Source organism: Dermacentor andersoni, chromosome 1, assembly GCF_023375885.2.
Source record: "Dermacentor andersoni chromosome 1, qqDerAnde1_hic_scaffold, whole genome shotgun sequence".
NCBI classification, from domain to species: Eukaryota; Metazoa; Arthropoda; class Arachnida; order Ixodida; family Ixodidae; genus Dermacentor; species Dermacentor andersoni.
In genome coordinates, this window is record NC_092814.1 from 28,501,150 (window position 1) to 28,522,802 (window position 21,653).

General features: G+C 43.7%; 1 protein-coding gene across 1 annotated transcript in view; it reads right to left on the minus strand.

The window, feature by feature from the left end:
* Nucleotides 1–3,055: 3,055 nt before the first annotated feature.
* The window catches only part of Suv3 (Suv3 helicase), a 63,276-nt gene continuing 44,678 nt past the window's right edge, over nt 3,056–21,653 (minus strand). The window contains exon 14 of the mRNA XM_050193356.2: nt 3,056–6,022. Within this exon, the coding sequence (XP_050049313.1) occupies nt 5,859–6,022 (164 nt within the window). The 3' untranslated portion in view covers nt 3,056–5,858. The remainder of the gene's footprint in view (nt 6,023–21,653) is intronic.

Sequence of the window (21,653 nt, forward strand, 5' to 3'; positions counted from 1 at the left end):
ATTACGCCATTCTCTCCATCATTTCATCGTCGTCATGCTGTCTACTAAAACAACTTGACATTAATTAATGCTGCCATTATCAAACACTGTTAATAAGCATCCTTCAGAAGCATGGCTAGTGCATCTAATTTATGCTATTCACTTAACTTTTACAATTACCTTCAACGCTTTCAGCAACGCTTTCGTTTCCTCATCTTAACTGCAGGTCACAAAGCCTGTATTATTGGTACAGTAGATCTCGCTATGGTTTCGTGTTTGTGAGTGGCATAAGTGCCACCATGCCAGAACGCTGTTCAATTAGCTTTCACTATGCTTTATCCATAATTTACTGGATGGTTACCTACATTTATTAGCTAATTTTCAGTGTGTGCCTCAATGTTTGTGACATTGGTGAAAATGCTGCAATACATATGCTGGGTTGTAGTGCCACGTTTGTTGCGTCATGAAAGGATGCGGCGTGGACTCACTGGCCTGAGCTCGAAGCACAGGGACATTGAATATGGCAATTGTTCTGATAATTCTGTATGAGTTTCCTTTGTGGCTTCATGCTGTATTCGGGTGGATGACTATTTTCTCTTACATGAACCTTTCTCCACCTTCCAGAATTTCACACAACTGATTTGCCATACTCGGTTACCTTTCTTCTGTAGTGTGTACCAGTCTGTTATTAAGTGTACAGTGAACGCTGTGAACTCGAACTCTATCTCAAAATATCGGTTAAGGCGTGATTTTTTTTACTTGTTGTCAACCTATGTGTTTTTCATCCCTGATCTTGAAAAGTTTCTGCGCTGGACTCTGGATATCTAGAAACCTTGAGTTCAAAACTACCAGGAAAAAGATGAGGCAGTGACGACAGCATTATTTGCACTCGCTTTTCACCCAGCAGCAGCTGTCTAGCTAAGCCAGATGCCGTGCCGGGCTGTGCTCTTGGTTTATCTTTTCCCCTTCTTTCTATCTATCATCGCTGGCTAGCAATTGCTTGGCTGCTCAGCTGCACGCTGCCACTTTGCTGTGGCGTCACGCAGCAGTGGTGAGCTGGGAGTTGATCTCCTGTTTTCCCCTATCATTTAGGAAGCTGTCAGTGCCACATCATTGTGATTACAGTGTATTAATCATGACATCGAGCAATAAGATCGGCCCTTTTGGGCAGGTGCAATCAGGGGCGGTATTTTTAGGCGATCACTTCCGGGAGATTTCGTGCGACTAGCATCAGATGTGCCAGCATCAACAGGCTACAATCTCCCTGGCACTGTACCAAGACAGCATGCTCGGCGTAGCACAAGGAAAGCTGTTGCCTGCAGACAGTAGCGCTCGCTTTATGCTTGCACAATGATGAGGCGTAAATGCCACATCACTTGTGGCCTTTTGCTAAAGACGTGACAATTGCACTCTCTTGCAGTTCAATCTGTAGACGCCGATGCGTCCAGTACCAATGTACGCAAAAGTGATTAAGTGTATTACTGGTGGCATTTTGAAAATGCTCCATGTGGTCTATGCACGACCAGCAGGCTTCTATTTTGGTGATTTTGCTTATCTTAAAATGTTTTCCGCTTTTTGCAGCTCTGTGTTAACAGGGTTTACTGTGCTTATGCAGACACAAGCTAATGGGGTTTTATTTTACCACGTTTCTGGGGTGTACACAATACAGTAAAACCTCGTTAAACATTACCCGCTTAAACAGTAGTTTTGTTTTATAAGTGGGAAAGTCAAATCCCCGACTCAGCGGCCATTGAACATAATGTGTTTCGTATCCGCATAAACCGTACAAGCTTATTGCGTACGTATCAGTTAACACGTAGTGTTTCCACTTTTCGTCGTGCAAACACAGCGGTGCGTCGTCTCCATCGGGCAGCCCGGCAGAACAACAAGCCTCAGAGATCAGCACAATGGCCTCCAAGCGCCCTGTGTGTATGCGCGTGAAGCCTCATCAACATCATTCGGCGCCGTGCCAGAGAGCATTGTGGCATCGTGCAAGCAAGAACTCGCGTCATGCCGAAACTCGAATAAAAAAGACGCCTGGTGCTCTGCATAGAAGAAAAATTAGACATCGTTCGTGCTATCGAACGTGACACGAAAACTCAGCGCTGGCACGTGACATGAGTCTACTGTTGACTATGGTGCGTGAAATTTGGAATGCGAAGTTGCTCGGCAGCGCTGCTGCGACCGCGAAGAGATGCCAGCTACGAGGTTCAAGTTTTCGCCATCGTTGCCTTAGTTGTTGCCGAAGTGTCGCCTAGCGACAGTGATAAGGACGACACGGAAAGCGACAGCAGGGCGATTCAGGCACGACAGTGGCAGAAGCTGCGTGTTAGGTCAGCCTCATGAACGCAATCGTCGCAATGAGAACAGCACCCCGCAATGAAAAGGTGACCCGCAACTTCTGCAGCACTACCGCACCTGTGCACAGAGAATGTGCAACGCCAACGAGGAATCTGCCATGCGAGCGTTTGCCGAGAAGAGAGGGCTGGCTGAAAAGCTGGCTCACAGCTTCAGCAAGTTTGAGGCCACTGTCGTCGCTGCTAGGCTGCCACGGCATCAAACGAAAATAACATGTTTGTTGCGCGAAGTAAATAAATAGTGCATGTTTTTTTCCCCTTACATCACACTCTCTCAGAGTTCCGTTTTTGGCAGGTAAGTGGGCGATCTCATGCTATTTTCGGTTAAGCAGTACTACCGTTTAGTATGTACTTTTTCCGAGCTCTGGCCAACTACGGTTTAACGAGGTTTCACTGTACTTCATTCTCACAGACACATTTGTGTAAGATTGAGTAAGGGCATTTTGCCAGCGAGTGCCTTCTACAGAAAATGTCATTAAACATTTCTGTCTAACAGCCTGTGAATGACACAAACAGTGAAGTGCACCCACTCAAACTGACATTAAATTTGCTCATGCGAGAAGAGTATAATAATCTGTGAAGTACACCACTGCACAACCCTCTCAGTGCATGGTTTCCCCCTTGTGTCCAGACACTTTGTGCCTGAACTACGCAGCTACAACACAGCGACTGTCATTAACATGCACACGGAAAGCAAAAATCATAGACACGGAACACAATTTACAACACTTTAAGCAAGGAATTTCTTTGGCCTAATTTTATTCAAAGACAGCTCTCCTAAAATTAGGCCAGAAAGACCTTGTTTTGTAGGCAAAATGCACATGTAGCTGCAACAGCCCTAAAAAGAAAAAGGAACATCCACCAGAGAATAGCACAAAGCTACAAAGAAAACCCAATACAAGTTTCTCAGAAAGAAAGCCTCACAGCTGAAGAAAAATTCATCCTGGCTTGGGATTGAACATGGAACCAATGCCCTTATTGAGTGATTGCTTTATATTATCTGAGCTAACCAGGACAATTTCAGAGCAAGGCGAAATTGACAACTCGAAGCACAGGCTAGCCTCCTTCACAGCTTTGTGCTACGCTCAGGCCGGTGACAATTTTTCCCTTTCATAAAGTTTCCTACAAGTTGCAGATTCCCAGAGAACTGGTTTACCATGTAACAGCCCTGAATTCAATGCACTCAAATAAGAAAAAAAATTGAGGTGAATGTTCTGATAAGTTGGGATAAAATTTCTTGGGAGGTTTTGGCAGGAGCAATAACTGTATTTACCCAATTATAATGTGCACCCAACTTTCACGGGTTTAAAGTAAGAAAATAAAAGTGCACCTGAATTTAACATATTTAACAAATTTATAAAAGCAAAAGTTATCTACACAGAATGAATGTTCTTTTCATTAGCTTTTATAATGAAAGCGGCATGCCGTCATCACCATTTGCACTTCATTGGCAACAGGTACCAAGCATAAGGGGCGGTATTCCCAAGCGATCAATTTTAAAGATACTATTAACACTTTCACATGATTTTACGCACGTAAGACTTCCACGTCCAGGCACATTCTCTTGAATTTGTAATTCGCCACGGTGAAACAAGAAGGAGGTGGCAACTCGCGCTTCTGCCGCTTGGACGTAGACTCAAACGACCTAGCCTGACGCTTACGAGCGGCCTCCAATGCGCAATCTTCATCGGTAGCTTGCACTTGGCGCTGACAATTAAGCTCTTGCTGACATTCTTCAGAGGCAAAGTCACTGGCCGTATTCTCCATTTTCACATGGGCACGAAGTCGTTGGTTATAGTTGTGTCTCTGCTGTCGATGCCTCTCCTCATACTCGGCTTGTTCTTCGGCCGTGCGCACAATATGTGGTCTTTCCATTTCCCCCGTTTTTGTTGGAGTTGCAACTGTTGCAATGGTCTACCTCTGCAATGCACAATCCGGTTCTTACATACCGTGGCGGCTACCGTGACGCACATCCCCATGTTTTCCCGCCACAACTGCTGCGCCGTTATATTGAGGGCAGACAGACGACAGCAGACGACACCCCCACTGCGCAGGTGTGGTGCATGATGAAATCACATGTCCTTCTTTTATTCTGTACGTTACTATCATTCATTATCTTTTTTGTTCACTCTACAGACTTTAGCCAGCCCAGATAACCCCCTATGAGACCATGCATATGGCTCCTTCATTCAGGTCTGTCAGATAAACAGATTCACTGTAATAGCAAGCTTGACACAGCGGCAGAAATGCTGGCAGCCGTATATGCTGACGCATCCGGTAGCGAGTCACACAAAATCTCATCAAACTGATAGTATCCCCGAAAGTGATTGACCGAGAACACCACTCCAAATCGTAGTCGAGCATAAAATGAATCCACACAACCACAGCAATCTTCATGAAAAAGTGCTTAGCCGCTATTTTGTGAGAGCGATGACGCTGCGTCTGATGGCTCTGATAGTAGGCTGTTGCCAATGCTGCAAACACAGTTTTGGTTTTATATCCGATTGTAACACGCAGGCGATTTTCTGACCAATTTTCTCAGAATAAAGGTGAACGTTAGATTCGGGTGAATACGGTGGCAGTAAGAATAGCATTGCCTTTGACACGTGAACGCTTTTTAGACAGGTATCACAATGTTGTCTGTTCTGCCAGAACTCCACATATGCACCTTGACAATGCAATACTGAACCAGGCTCTATCTGACACAGCTGCCAAAAGTGGAAGAGCCGCTCCTAAACGCAATGAACACTTATGCAAGACTGCACTGGCAATTCATGCGGGTAGCACTTTTAATGACACTTCCACACAGAACTTTGTCAGCACTGAAAGGCCAGTGCTTGGAAGCAATGTGCATTAAAGCTGCAAGGAACAGAACTCTGGGTCATTCTAGCTAACAAGTGCTAACACCATGAAAGAACCTCGCAGTACTGTTCCAATGCAGCAAATCTGACAACACAGCAAGTGCCAAATGGACAGTACAGGGGAGACAAACATTGTGGGAAAATGTGAGTGCTTGACTCTTGCTGTGTGCCAAGACAGACGTAACTGACAGTAAAGAGCACAGTGGGAGCTGCCTTCAGCACAATTTCTTCTACTGCGCCGGCCAATGTGTGGCTTGGTGAGTAGAAAAATTTGTGTGTGCCAAGAGCAGGAGCTTATTTGTTGCCAGTGAGCAAATGTCAACATCGCACACTGCACACAATTATTTAGATGCATCGGGTGCCATATCATGGCACACTTCATGACTATGCAATACACTGACTGCCATCCACGTATGTGGCACCAGCATCTGGCATGACACAGAGCTCAAGCCACGTCCTCACTTCTTTCCGCTAAATATGGTCCTGCCTGTACACAGAGCATGGCTCTTGTTCAACTTGTTCGTTTTTTGCCTTCCTGGACTGGAAACTTTGGCACAGTTCCCACATTTATGCAACAAACCCTACAAACACAATGACCATGTTGAATACAGAAGGCTTCTGCAAAACCTGGGGCACTATGTACTAGTTGTGTCTGTGCATGTTATTTTGGCTTCTTGTTGCGGCGATCCCTTGGGCTGCCACGCTGCCACTCACGCTGGAGTTCTAAAAGTTGCTCTTTGGTGAGGAGGCCTTGAGCAAGCAAACGGTCAGCAAGCTTGCCCTGTAGCTTGGGTGCGTGGGCTGAGGGGGCCCCTTCGTCATGATCTGAAAGCACCACAATTTCATTTATCATCAGGATTTTTTGTGTACATTCAAGCACAAAGTGGAAATAGGCATGAGATATAAAAGCATAGTTCAATGGAAGCTATATTTGGCAAGCACCTATCATGAACTCAATAAGTCAGGAATAAAGCTCAGGTCTAGACACTTCCTGTGCAGTCTGTCTGTTTACAGAAACTAATTTGTTGGACGCCATATTTTAAAGCGAAGCTTTTTTTGCCTCTTCTCCTGATGTTCCAGTCACTGCTGCTGCCGCTGTGGTCTTGCTCACGCCGCCATGGCAGCGTTTCACAGTTAGTGCATACGGCACGTGCTGTGCTTCTTTTCTTATGCGACAAAAAATACAGGTGCTGGGCTGTGGAGGTCGCATGCTGGGCTGTTATAGTGTATACATTACAATCGTACACAGCCTCAAGAGAGCACTTGGAGCTAGCATCCCAACAGCGTGCTGGCCACGTATGCAGAAAAGGCACGAAAACACGCACCACAAAAATGGCTCCAAAGCATGCACTCAGCATCGAGGACACCCAGACTACACAGACAAACAGCAGTGGTGCTCACAAAGTAACGCTTAATATGAACTCACCACTCTTGTATTGGACTAAATGTTGAAGAAATTACACAATCGCTGCCAAAATCATCGCTAATTAAAGTCAATCAAAGCAAACAGCTTACAAAGATTCGGTAACATCGATTCCCACAGTGCCATGAGATCCACATAACTTTTTTTTCGTCCTGCTCAATTCAAGCTTCACAGCACCATCAAGTGCTTCGCACATAAAATCAATGTACAATAATAGTGACTAATGTTTTGGCCACTGTTTGGTGTCAAGCTTAATTTTTCAGACATTATTTGTATACACTATGCCAGAGCTCTGGATTCTTGCAGTCATTCAGTTGCTGCCATTCCGGTTATCACATCAGCTGTTGCCTTTGTCAGTGGTGTATTCTGTTGGACTTCAAGGTGCCATTCAAGAATTCTCACAGTTAAATTTGCAACCTGTAGTTTTATCATGGATTGAACACTTTCTTTCTAATCACACATGGTAAGTACATATCAATAACAGTACTTTTGATTTTCTTCCTGTAACATCAGGTGTCTCCCAAGCATCTGTACTAGGCACCCTGCTATTTGTAACACACAGGGTGCCCCACGTAACTTTAGCCAAACTTTAAAAATATGCAAATGCCCTGTAGCTGGACAGAACCAAGTTAATGTTGTTTGCCGTCGCTTGGAGATACTCAGATTATATTTTGCATTCTGCCTAATTAAATAATTAGTCTAAATTAATCAACTTCTCAAATAATGAGAAGTGTTAATGAGAAAATTGTAGAACAATATGAAAAACTCCCGATACAGCTTTCTCTTGCTCAATACGTGCTACATAAAGGTGTTTTTCTGAGCGTGAAAGAAGCCCACGAATACACACAAAGTGCCTTGCGTAGTCAGTTGCGTGACAATTTTTTTGTTTTTTTTAATTCTAGGGCGAAAGTGATATGTTTTGTGGCACCATGGCAGAAGAGGGAATGTGTGGCTTAGTGGGGCCACATGAAAGGCTCAACTGCTGTTGTGCTACTCATGCACAACGAATTACACTTTTAGATTTTATTTACAAGCAGCAGAGAAAATGATAAATGGTGCTCAGTGGGTGCTGGCGTGGTCATAACAAAACAACCGTGTTGATGTGGGTCATAAACGATTATAATAAGGGAACATTCCTAGCAAACCCTTACGGTCCTTTCTCATGTTTCTTCACTTGTTCAAACACGTCAAATTTAGGGCAGAAGAATATTCTCACAGAATTACAGAAGAATTGCACTAGTAATTATATCATGATGCTTTGAGCTGACTCAGCAATAGAGTGAGTCAAGAACTGAACAGAAGAACGCCATAGCAACTGTGGTGATTGTAGCTGAGGACAAGGCCTTTTTGCACAACTTTACAGGCTTAACTCAAGAGAGATCTGCAGTTGGAATTGTTCTCTCTTTTTACGTGACAGGCTACATTAACATGTCCCTGTGCCTTTCCGCATAATTTCCAATACTGCTTTGCATGTGTGGTGGTAAAAGGATATGAAGACCTTTAGTATTTCTGAAATTTCGTAAAGCTATATGGGAATGGTTCATATGATAAGACACATGCACACACACTGAGGATAGAATTTTTAGGTTTTGATGTACCGGTTTCTAATATGCTGACAAACTTGCGCAATAATTCAGACAGCCTTAATTTACACCCAAGATCAGGTCAGCAAGAACCCTGCTTTGATATAATGTGAATGTACTCCGTCAAATAACTTCAACTATATTCCTTTGTACGAATACTACATCTGCTGCTGTTGGCAATTTCCCTACTTTCGTGTCTTTTAATTGTGCACGCTGGATGCAAATTCTTTTTTTCTGGTACATTTCAAGCAGCACAAGAGTAGCACATGCACAAGTTCGCCATGACATAGCTCCAGAGGAAAGAAATGTTTCTTAGTAATATCTTCATAAATATTCGCCTTAAGAATGAAAGAACACATTATCTTAGTTTATTGTCTAATATACATTACACCTAAACTGCAAAAGAAGTTTGGAAGCACGTTTGCATGTTTGCGAAACCAGCCAGTTACATTTTTGTATGAAAAGGTTGGTGTAGGTAAAAAACAACAAAACAAGAACCGTAACTAAATGACTTGCATTTCGTAATATGCCATCTGGCAGAAATCTGCCCGACTAAGCAGCGAAAAAGTGATAAAAAAAGGAAGGCACAGCCAGCTCCAAACCAGCTAACTCGAGCTCGTGGAATCAGTGATTTTGATCTGTTGCAGTTCAGAGCACTTGGCTATTGCTTCGTTGCACTGCTGCAGGCAAAAACCAGGTTTATATATCTACCACAATAAATTCCGCAACCTTGTTATGAAAACTGTGATTTTGGATAGACTTTTTTGCCATTTTAAGAACTGATGCTGCAACCAGCTGAAAGCCAAATCATTGAAGTTGACAAATCCCCAAGAATATACCAATCGATGCAACAGTTTCATCGCAAATAGCTTTTTACTGGCCAAAACACGCCTCCAAAATTTGATCGTTTCCATAGACTCCCCTAACTCAAACATTTGATACGGATTTTCGTCCGTAAGTAATGGTACCGCTTGCATGTGATGTCGGGCTAGGCACTTAGAGGCTGTTTCCACACGAATATATTGAGACATGGGTTCTATGATTAGTTATGTGCGAAAAACGACATCCTCCCATAAAAAACGTGCACGTTTGCAGGGGCGGCCGCTAGAGGCGCTGTTTGGCAATGTTCCTAATTCCTGGTCATGATGCAATGATCATTTTCTCGCCATTGTAAACTCTTGGTCTTCACATATGACATTTCTAGGGTGCCCATTGAGACAGTTACCGATTTTAAGTACTTCGGTGTTACCGTTGCAAGCGATCTCAACTAGTGTGTAGATGTGACTAATGTGATCTCATCGGCTAACAAATTGTTCCGGTTTTTAAGTCATCCTTTACAAAATGCTCCACAGCACGTGGAACTACTAGTAGCTTACAAGACACTAATATGACCAAAGCTAGAATATGCATCAGCCATTTGGAACCCTCACCAAATCTACCTCAACAACGCCCTCGGCACCTTTCAGAATCATGCCATCCAGTTTATTCAACCTGCTTTCTTATATAATATCAGTGTAACTTCTTCAAATGCAGATTCTGGTGTGCAAACTCTTTCCCGTCGTTGTTTCATTGCTAGCTCATTATTTCATAAATTTTATAACAGTTTACTCAATCGTGCACCATATACAGCAGAACCTTGTCGACACATTCCCATTACATACGTTCTCCCGGAGCCAACATTCGCAATCGAGAACTCAAAAAATGGCCCAATTAGTTATGTTCATTTTTACCAGTTCATACGTTCCCAAAAAACAAAATTTTTTGGCAGCAACGTTCAGTGCGTTGCAAAACTGCAACCGCATGATACATTTTCCAGCCACTAGATCCCATGTAAACAAGAAAATGTGCGAGGCATGCGCGATCAAGAACAGTATATAGCTGCCCGCCATGGCAGCTTCACCACAATATTTGCCCACCCGTATCACATGAAAATGCTGGCGAGCACTCATTTTCTCATTTCAGTACCAGCAAATCTTCTCCGGGGTCGTCGCACGTGGCATTCACAGCTATCACCGCCAATCCTATTGCAATAAGCATCTTCGTCTATAGATTTGTTTCACAGCATGTGTTGCCGTCGGACACATAGCGCACGCTTTTAATAGGTGACAACTGAAACACGCTCTGCTGTTCCCTGCTGCAGACTGCGATGGTATATGTTTTCCGGCTGTTAGACCCCATCTGAACAAGAAAATGCGCGAAGCACGCGCCGTCGAGAATAGTATATAGCCCCTCGTTTCACGTGAAAATGACGGCGCACACAGTTTCTTATTCCGGTACCAGCAAATCTCCGCCCGTGTCATTGCACTGTGCCTTCACAGCTATCACCGCCAAACCTATTGCGATAAGCCATCTTCACCTATCTCTTTTACAGCGCGTGGTGCGTAGTGCCATTGATAGCGTACCGCACGCTTTTAGTAGGCGATAATCCAAACATGCTGTCATTCCCTGCCGCAGGCTGCGCAATGTGGCCATCGAATTTCGCTTCGCCCGGATCCGGCGTCGCCCACCAGCTCAATTTTGTTTCGATTTCCCATTGCCCTCCTAAACACCACGCAAGAGGAAAACAACAAAACGCGTCTCGAGCCGCCGGAGCACCACCGGCTTGATGCGCGTCGGCGTCTTGTGCCGAAACCATCCGCGCAACGCTTCGCATTAGTTGTCAACAATAGTTGAGTCTGTCAAATTTTTTCAGTTACTTCGGATCGTACGTTCTCCCGGCTAGTACGTTTTTTGTCACATTTGTTTCCCAAAACATATGAAAGAGTTTCTACTGTACTTTGCCACCCATGCAGATATCCCATCGTACAGGTGATTCTTCAAATATAATCAGTCCTCACACATGTACTGTCACTTTTGCATCTTTTTTTTCCTTGCACAGCCAAAGGCTCGAAAGGCCTTGCTTATGATATTGCAGCCATTACCAGTTCATCTGCCTAAGTTACCTCACGCCACACATTGTAACAAAGTGCACATCATTTAATGTTTTCATTTTTTGTAAACCCACCCCTTAGGTAATACCCGCTAGCGGGGTCTTTAAGGTATTCAAGTGAAAGTGAAAGTCAAACAGCAAAAAGATATTGGTCAACTTGGCATCACAACCCAAAACTCTTGGTTTCTGACATGTCACCTATGGCAGCAAAGCTCTCAACAAAGCTCACCAAGTTGAAATGGCACAGTCATGAAGTAGAGAATGAACATATGCAGGAATCTAAGGCTGGCTGGTCATACGGGTGATGTCCTGCATTTTGTGCTGGGCTTCCAGACATCGTCTTTAAACATGATGAGTCAGCAAATGTTTTGCAAGAGTGAGGATGCCAGCTGTCATGGTGCTGCACTGTGATGATGCTGAATGTGTGGCCGCAGAAAGAACGCCAGTACGTGCCATGAGAGAGACATGTATGTTGCATGAGAGAGGAGGCATCAGTCCTGGAATGACAGCTAGCTGTCCAGTGGTTACGTAGTTCATGGCCTTTAACGTCCTGCTTGCTGTGTTGGCCGACATACCAGCAGACTGCTGTCATAGAGGCCTGGTACAGCTCGTCGCCAATGTATCAGCGGCCTGGTACAGCTCTTCGCCCTGTGGACCTGGTGGAAAGATTTCATAGCAGCCTCGTGTCCTGTAGCCTGCCTGCAGACCTGACAGACCAATGTGCTACCAGCCTGTTGTTTCTGGCATATGGGTGGCTGACTTGCCAATTGAAAGCTGCCACTTGCTGTCCGCCTCTCCTGCTGCCTCGTCTCAGGTACCGGTGCGTGCCAACAGCCACTAAAGCAGACAGCAACGTTACAGCCACTCTTCAATTAGCTTGAGTAGTTCAAGAGTGGCTGCACACCTTTGACTGACCAGTGGCGAATCTGCAACGGCAACCATGATGACGATCCTCTGGGCGAGCAGGACAGTTGTAGATGCTTAGGTGCGCCCGGCTATTTCGAACTCAAAACTGTAGTTCCATGTTTGAGTAGTTTTTTGTAGCTTAATGTGTGGCAGATTATAGCCAAGTTGTTGTGTGTATAAGCCCTTGACTGCCATCATCATTAACACAATTTTGGGCTCAACATTTCCATCACATGCACTCGTGGCACTGTTGCCATTTCCTATCATACGTGGGCTTAGGAGAAAGGCACAAACTGAACTCCTGCAATATGACCCAAGCTGCCATCGAGGCAAAGTAAACTTGCGTGGATGACTTGAAGTGTGACATGTAACCTACAGTAAGTTTTCTACCTCTTCCTTCCTACTCTCGTAGCACAGAGTGCTCCAAGCTGGCGTAACCAGCTTACTTGGTAGAGAAACTTTTCTTCAGCTGTCGTTGTTTCTCCTCTTCCATCAGAGATGGGACGCCATAGACGTTTGCACTTAGAGAAAAGACTTTATGTACACAACATTTACATCGACAGCTATTTACAGTAAGTCTGACGTATCAACTCGACATAGCCAATAGTGTATAACACCTTTCGTACGTCAGACCCTTTGGTTACACTGGAACTGGCGCCTTAACTTGGCAGAGCCGAAAGTGCAGAGCACCTTTCCTGCGCCCGGAACCCCCGTGAGAGGTCGGAAGCCAGGTTTTAACCCTTTAGTTGCTCCTCCCGAATCCCCTCACGGCAAATCATGACACCCCAGTGACCTGATTGGGTCAACTGGGCTGTCACTCATTGGACACACTCTCTCTCACCCTCTCCCTGCGTTCCTCGGAACATTCAGAGAGATAGAGGGAGAGAAAGGAACCACCAAACAACAAATAAACGAACAACATCCCAACCGTTTTGTCTCCGCGACATGTATGGAAAAGCCTCCTGACACTTTGAAGAACACTTACAGGGAACGACCATCTGCGTCGCCCCGTCCTCACACCTTAATTAAAACCATCGCGCACTGCGTGCCGCAAAGGGCACCCCTGCCGAAGTGCACCCACCGATTCACCATGCCGTCTTGAGTATGGTTCGTCTCCTCCAGCGGGCCCATAAAGATAAGTGCACAGATGGATTTGTCTCGGGTACCAGCCTGCCTTTCAAGAGACCACACATCGGGTCACCGATCCCTCTGGCTTTAAGTTGCCCCTTTGTACCCCAGGCATGCCCATTGACGCCCTAATGACGCCTTGCCCGTGATCCGTCCCAGGCAAGGCGCCTCCGTCCACGCTTCCGGGGCAAAGGGCCCCCCAACGTCACACCCTTTCCTACATTTCCAGACTGCACGCGCGACAGGTTAAGATGTCCCGAGCTGGCGACGCGGGCTATCTGCCGCCAAAGAGCGCCTCCCGACTCATTACCGAAGCGCCCGGCTGGTTTTACTCTCGGCGAAGCCCGAAAATGGCGACCTCCGACAAGTCTGGGGCGAAATTACCTCTCAGCCCCCATGCCGTTTGTGAACATCCTTTACACCTATATAGTATCACAATGCAAAGTACACAGCAAACAGTGCATCACCCAAATGCAAAATGCTCATTATCAAGAAATATCAGACATATAGTCTACACTTGTTATAAGAGACCCGCATACAACAGACTTTCGGATATAACAGATCATATTTCAGCCTAAGTTTGTTCTACCGAATTTATTAATGCAACGAAGTTGGCTTTTAACGGACCGCGCTACAACGGAGTATTGGCTAAAATTAGTGGCAATTTCTGTCAAAATCAGGCATATAAAACGGACTTTTTGCTGTGATGATGACCCGAAGGAAGACGACTGTGGGTCACCAAACACAGAAAATGAGATTGTGTCGAGCATTGATGTTTTATTGCACACGAACAAAGTCTGCACTTTCATCGCTCGGTGCAATGATGTACCAGATGAGGTATTGTGCAAAGTGGAAGATGTAGACGCATTCCTAATCGGTCGTGTGTGCTGGACGCGCCAGAAGAAAATCACTGATTTCTTCAAATAATGCAGCTTTGAAGTTAGTGAAACATTTTTATTTGAGAGTATGCTTGTCTGGACACGCATCTACTGACAAGGTATGTCATTTTCATTCCTAGGTTTGTCCACTGACTTATAACGACAAGTTTTTTATAACAATGATATTTCAAAACAACAAATGATTTTCGGCAGTCCTGCATGATTCGTTATATCGAGACTTGACTGTAGACATCTTTTTTTAAATGCCCAATTATTAATATTTTGGGGGTCTATTTTATGTCTGATAAATCAATTTGTAACTTTATCTTAATGCTAAGAAATTCATTCAACACTGCCGCAGGTTGTCTTCCACAAGCAAATCTGACACATAACTTCTGCTTTTAATACTCCCAGTAACAGTGCTGTACTCTGAAAGTTAACCGGATGCAGAATTTGGCTGAACGTGAAAAAATAATCTGAACTATGTGCTACGATATGCAAGCAATCCCAACTCATGAAAGCCTTAAAATTGCATGGCGTATCCAACAAATCTCAGCACTGTCATGGCTTTCCTCACGGTGATTCATGGTGAACAAGCACAATGCTGGTGTAAAACATACCATATTTGCATGCACTAATACAGTCTACACTCATTACAACGGACCCGCATACAACAGACTTTCGGATATAATGGACCATACTGTATTTACTCGCATAATGATTGCACTTTTTTGTCGAAAAAAATTTGACGCAAATTCAGGGTGTGATCATTACGTGGGTTAAATTTCCTGCGAAAAGAAAAAAATTTTTTTTTTCATCCCGCATTTGCTGCAGGATGACAACAGGTCAACAAACAGGCGGCTGCCACTATTTAACAGTGCGGGACACAAAAACGAAAATGGCGGCCGGCAGAGCAAGCCGAACGTGCCAAACACAATTTTTTTTCTTCTCATGAGTACATTACGCGCATTGAAACAGTTTCTTCCATATCAGTAATGAATAATATCGTTAATATCTGCAAAAGCTTGTGACAATAACATAGCTAGGTCCCCTTTGAGGGGACAGAAACAGAGATGGGTGCCCTTAGCTGCCAGTGACATAGAAACACATGGCGGGAATGCTCCGGAAACTGCGGCATTTGTCTTCACTACTATCCTAATACGGCAGGTTTCCACTAAGGGTGGGCGAATATCTTAGCTGTGTTACAAGCGTCAGCGTATAAATAGGGTACACTTCTAACGTATCAGTGTAAACGTGGCTATATCGTTGCTGCTAACGATTCGTTGTGTGCCCATGAGTGCAGAAGAGAAGAATCGAAAGGCACCTTTTTTATTGTTGTTGACCCCAACCATTATAAAGCTTACAAATAATAAAGCAAAGGCAAGTTTGGTTGTAGCTTTTCTTTTCATGGAAGTGCGGAAAGTGATGAAAGGAATGAAATGGGGCATCTGCTTAAGAATGTTTGGTGCATTCAGACCGCTTGGTATGTCTTGAACAGTCATTCACGTAGCATTCGACAGCATTTGACAGATGGTAAGTGCAACCTCATAAGCTAGACTTGGCACACGACATATCGCTGCAACAAGTTCAGGGTGCGATCATTACACGGGAAAGAAAAGAATTTAATTTTGACGACAAAATTCAGGGGTGCGATCATTACGTGAGTGCGATGATTATGCAAGCAAATACGGTATTTCAACCCTAGTTTGCTCTACCTACCTTATTAATGCAACATGCCCTCCTTACTTTGGAGCGTGACGAGCTTGTGCAAGAAAACAAATCTCTCATAAAGACAAACCAAAAACTTGTTTTGGACTGCGGAGCCCTTCAAAAGCAAGCATTTCAGCTTGAGCAATGCATCACTGCCTCCGAGCAGTACTCCAGAACATGTAACCTCGAGGTGAAGGGTTTGCTTTTCACTCAGGGTGAAAGCATTCCTGACACCCTGAGTCAGATTGGTAGAATTGTTGGTGAGCCCATTTCGGAGTCAGATACTGACGTCTGCCACCGTGTTCCAGCGAAAAACTCAAATGTTGCTCCTAACATTGTTGTTCAGTTCAAATGTCAATCTAAACATGAGAATGTGCTCGGGAAGGCAAGAAATCTGAAACTTTCGATGCGTGACTTTGGCCATAGGTTTAGCGAACCTGTGTTCATCAACGAGCACCTTTGCCCTACTATGAAACAGTTGCTCAGAATGGCAATCACGCAAAAAAAGGCGAAAAGCTGGCGCTTTGCTTGGACATGTGGTGGCAAGGTCTATGCGCGAAAAGAGGAAAAATCTCCTGTCTTGCACATCCATAGCACGCATGACGTAGAAAAGATTGTGTAAACTATTCGGGTTTTCGCGAGCCCGAGCAGTCTATCTTGAATGATGAACGTGTCACCGCGAGATGTCAGCAACATAATTCAAATCAACTCCGATGTGTGCTTTTCTTGCCTACACTTTAACATTCATTTGGCGAGACACAAAGAAGATGAGTTATCAGTATTTCTAGAGGAGTATAGTTTCCAGTTCGATGCTATCATGTTCACTGAAACATGGTATACCTGTGGCGAAGAAATTTACAAGCCGGACGGATATCAGAGCCCACTCCTTATCCCGTAGGATGGGGGGTGGGCTTGCTATCTTGGCTAAAAATATGTTCGACTGTGAAGTTCTTTCGGAATCTCGTTTATATGCAACGAAGTTGAATGTTTAACTTTGTTATCACACAATTATATTTATTCCGTAGCATACCGACCCCCTGATGCCGACATAAATACCTTTATTGAATTTCTAGACTGCCGCTTCAGCTACGTAAGCAACAACAAGTTCAATTTAATTCTTGGGGGAGACTTTAACATTGATCTCCTGAAACGATCTTCTGCGCAGGAAGCTCTTTTACTAACTGTGGAATCAAGTGGTAATTGCATACTGACTCAGACGGCTACACGCGTTACGATGCAGACAACCACACTTATTGATGTATTTATCTCTAACGTAAATACTAGTAGCTTACTTTCAGGTGTATTACACAGTTCTATCTGCGCTCATTATCCCATTTATGTGCTCCCGAAATGTGCCACAAATAAACAACACAACTTATCAGCGCAGAATACTGAGCAAAGTATTACTCCAGATGCCCTCGCGTCTTTTTCTACTCTTTCAAATAAAAACTGGGATGACGTCTTTTCTTCTGAGACTGTAGATGCGGCGTATGAGGCATTCATCACCTGCTTTAAACGCGTATACCATGATCATTTCCCTGAGAAAACAGTAAAAATGTCCACTAAAAGTCGTAAGCCATGGATAAACCGAGATTGCCGTAGAATGATTAAAAAGAAAAACCAGTTATACAAGAAATTTATGAGAACCAAGTCCCTTGGTGATCTAGCCAAGTTTAAACAATACCGCAATAAAGTAACGTCTTTTCTCAAAAACGAAAAAAGGAACTTTCTGCACAATGAGTTTGACAAGGAGTTCTGTGACGGTAGCGCACAAGTTTGGAAAAAAGTTAATAAATTATTAAACCGAGCACAGTCTACGTCAGGAGTTACAGAGCTTTGGTTTGAAGGTGAACATATTGAGGGTATGGCACTTGTAGAGAAGTTTAGTACGTTTTTCAAAGATGCTATGAATACCGGTCTGAGTTCAGGTTTTGCTTGCAACACTATACGACGGAATAGCAATAGTATACTTTTGGAACCTATGGATGACACTGAAGTGTGCAGTATTTTTACTTCGTTTAAGAACAACAGGTCTTGTGATATAGATGGCTTTCAAATCACACCTGCAAAATTTGTCCTCACTCTAATAGCATCAGTATTAACTTATATTTATAACCTTGCCTTATCTAGCGGGTCCTTTCCAAAGCAGATGCAGAAATCTAAGGTAATAGTATTACATAAAAGCGGTGATAAACATAGCATGTCAAGTTATCGACAGATTTCTATTTTACTGCTTTTTTCGAAAGGTGTGGAGAAAATTATTGAACAACGGTTAACGAAATTTTGCAATAGGTTTAAATCGTTATCAACGGCACAACATGGCTTTTTTCCGAGGTAAATCTACCGAATCAGCTTTATTGTCACAAAAAGAAATTATTCTTAATGCTTTTGAAAATAAAGAATTGTGCATCGGCATCTTTACAGATTTCTCGAAGCCTTTCAATCCCCTTAAATCATAATACCATACTTAAAAATTAGACCTTTATGGCATACGTGGCACTGCACTTCAGCTATTGAAATTGTACCTATGTCATCGTGTACAATGCGTTAAAACAGGGCCACATATATCTCCATTTCAAACTATTACTGCTGGTGTCCCACAGGGTAGTATTTTAGGACCTCTACTTTTCATTTTATATCAAAATGACTTTGTTTTCACTGATAGCTAGCCGAAATTTGTAATTTATGCTGACGATGCAAGTTTATTTTTCAAAGGTAGTTCCATACAATCTCTGGTTTCCGTTATTAACAATGCTATGGATAAACTTAAGGATTGGACTGAAGCAAACTCACTACTCATAAACACACACAAAAAAAAAATACTAGAGCTGTTCTATTCAGTACAAGGCAGTTTCCCACTCAACCCGATCTACACATAGACAATTCACAGGTACAGTTTGTAGACACTGTCAAGATTTTAGGAGTAATTTTTAAGAAGACGATGAGCTGGGACACTGAAGTTCAGTTCATTCTGAGTAAACTGGCAAAGTGCACCAGAATTCTCGCAAAATTTCAGCATTTGTGCCTGAACATATAAAATTAATTACTTACAATGCGCTTTTTGTATCCCACCTAAATTATTGTTAATTGGTTTGGAGTACCACCACTAAAACAAACAGTAATAAAATATATATGCTTCAAAAGAAAGCTGTACGCTACATTGCAAACGTAGACTACCTAGCTCACACTTGGGAACTGTTTGCTCATTACCAAATATCGCCGATTAATACCGTGTACGATTATTACTTAGCATTAAAATATAAGTGATGTATCCAAAATAACCAGCTTAGTTTTCTTGAATTACCCTGCCTCAGACAAAATCTTTCAGAATACTCCTTTCGTAAGAAAGAAATCTGGCACATTCCCTTCTCCCGTACAATGTACGGGCAACAGATGCTCCGACACACCCTGCGCACTGCCCACTGTTTTGAATAAGTTATTGTCAAGGGGTATAATTCCGGAAACATGTTCATTAGTTGACATCAGAAGTGCATTAATTCGTTAATATCTTCTTTTTGAAAGCCACGTTTATGTATTTTTTCTTATCTTGCTGCAATGTATCCTGTGTATTTTATCTTGCTGCAATGAATTCCTGTGATTCTTTTTTTTTACTGTTACGTCGTGTTTTTTTCTGTTTTTATGCTTTGTTCACAAACACATGTATATACGAGATGTTTTTGCCCTTGTTAAATAGCCAGAACAATACCATGTAATTTACGCTGTGCGTTTTCGCTGTATGCCTTGTACAGGGGGGCTCGGGCGTCCCTCAAGTGATTGCGTTAACTTTTTGCCCGGGCCTACGCACCATTGTTAATTTTTGGCGATGCAAATAAACTGCACTTTGACTTTGACTTACTTCGCATAGCAGTCTACTAATTTGCTATTGCAGTCGATGCTTCGCTTCTCGGGTGAAACTGCGACTCTTTTTGTTAAGTTTTTTACTTCGGATGTTCGTCACTCACTCTTTGCAATAACATTGTTACACATCGCGACCAAAGTTTCAGAAGTGAGGTGTTTCAGATAATATGGACTTCGGATAAAACGGACATTGTGCGAATACACGAATATCAGTGAATCAGATCGAATAGTGAAGGTTCAAATAATTCAATTTGCAAATGAAATATCTACTATTCAATTTCTCGAATATTCAGTACAGCCAAACCCACTTATAACAATATTCAGGTGCCACGAAAACTCCATTGTCATCACCAATAATTGTTATAATTGGGTTGCATGAAAAAAAGCAAAATAGGGGGATGGCAGAGCTGTCGTGAGGAAACTATAATGGCAGGGAGGCCAGTGCCCCCCCTCACCCCCTTCCTCCATCCGTCTGCTGATTGTGTTGACTCGTTTGACTGTTTAACTCTGCTTCCTATGCGCTCCAATTGTGTGTAACAAGCCGCAGCTGTTGGCATTCAAGAATGGCACTGCTATAACAACCGTAAAAAGGGGTCACGGACGGCAAGTGACAAGCGAGCTCCGCCAAGGCATCGCTTCGGTGGCCCCAAAGGGGCCTTCTAAAAAATGGGAGAAGGTTGCCGTGGCAGCCTCCCAGCTTGAGAAATCCCGAACTGGGGTGAGATCACCACAAGCATCTCACCACATACTTCTTGCTAGCTTGCATGAGAAAACCTCATGTCCATCGGCCTTGATTGCTTTAAAGCGAAGCTTGCCAACATCCTTCTCCAAGGCATCCAGGTGCTCCACATAGTGCAGCAAAAGGTCCCTTGCGAAAACAATGCTCCGGAGGGACTGAATCATCCACAGGGCCTACTGTGAGGTCAATGCTGAGGCAGCCTGCCCTACTGTGTCATCGATGCCGTCATTGCCGTCCATGTCGTTTTCACTATCCTATGCAAGAACATTTGTGACAATCGCCTAATCGGTTAGAAGTTTTGATGTTTCTAATGTGTCATCCATATGGAGAAGCTCTTCAAATCCTGAAGCACCCTCGTCGACTATGGACCAAAGCTCAGGCATCAATTCATCGGTGGGAGCTTCGCAGGCTTCGTATAAGTCACTGCTGCCTCGGACAAAGCATGCTTTCCTAAAGAAGTTCTTCACCGTAGAAGCACTTACTTCGGACCACATACCAAACATAAACTGCACGGCCATCAAAAGAATGATCTTGAAGTGTGGTTGCTCCCAGCTAGTCCAGGTGGCCATAGTCCATTAACAATTCAGGACGTAGTGACGATACATGAATTTAAAATAGGCAATCACGCCAGTGTCCACGAGCTGCAAGCCTGCTGTTGTGTTTGGCAGCAGGAAAAAGCTCAGTGCCTTTCTACTCAGTGAAGAAGGATGACCCATGAAGCTGTGTATGTGGGCCCCTAAGAAGGGACACTGAAACAATTTTGACGATTTTCTACAAACGCACTGAGTCGTTAGAGCAGGCCCTTCTGATCATTAATTGATGCATCAAAGTGCTCCATGTAAAGCATGGAGTTTATTATAAGATTTTAAAATGCCGATCGCAGCACACTGCTCGGCTGAATTTTCAGCTGCCCCTACCCATTTGACGTCATTCACCCAATTGACGTCAGTAGGGCGAGCTATCCGATTGGCTGCCCAGGGCACGTCATCGATAATTTTTCCAACGTTATGGGGAACAAATGTTGTTCGTAATAGTTGGAATGTGAGTTAATTTGTTTCTATAAAAAGAAAGTAACAGAAAGAGAATGCACAAGATCAATTTCTCAGTACACTTAAGCCTTCTGGCACACAGCAAGTGTCGTTTGCTTGTGTTACAACGTGCTTCGTTTTGATGAGAGCTCTGCGGTCAGTGTCAGTCTCAGTTTTTTCACAAGCACCATGATTCGCCTTTGTTGCATTGTGGGCTGCTAACTTAGCGACTGGCAATATGTCAAGCTGCGACATCGTGTCCCTCTGCGAGGCA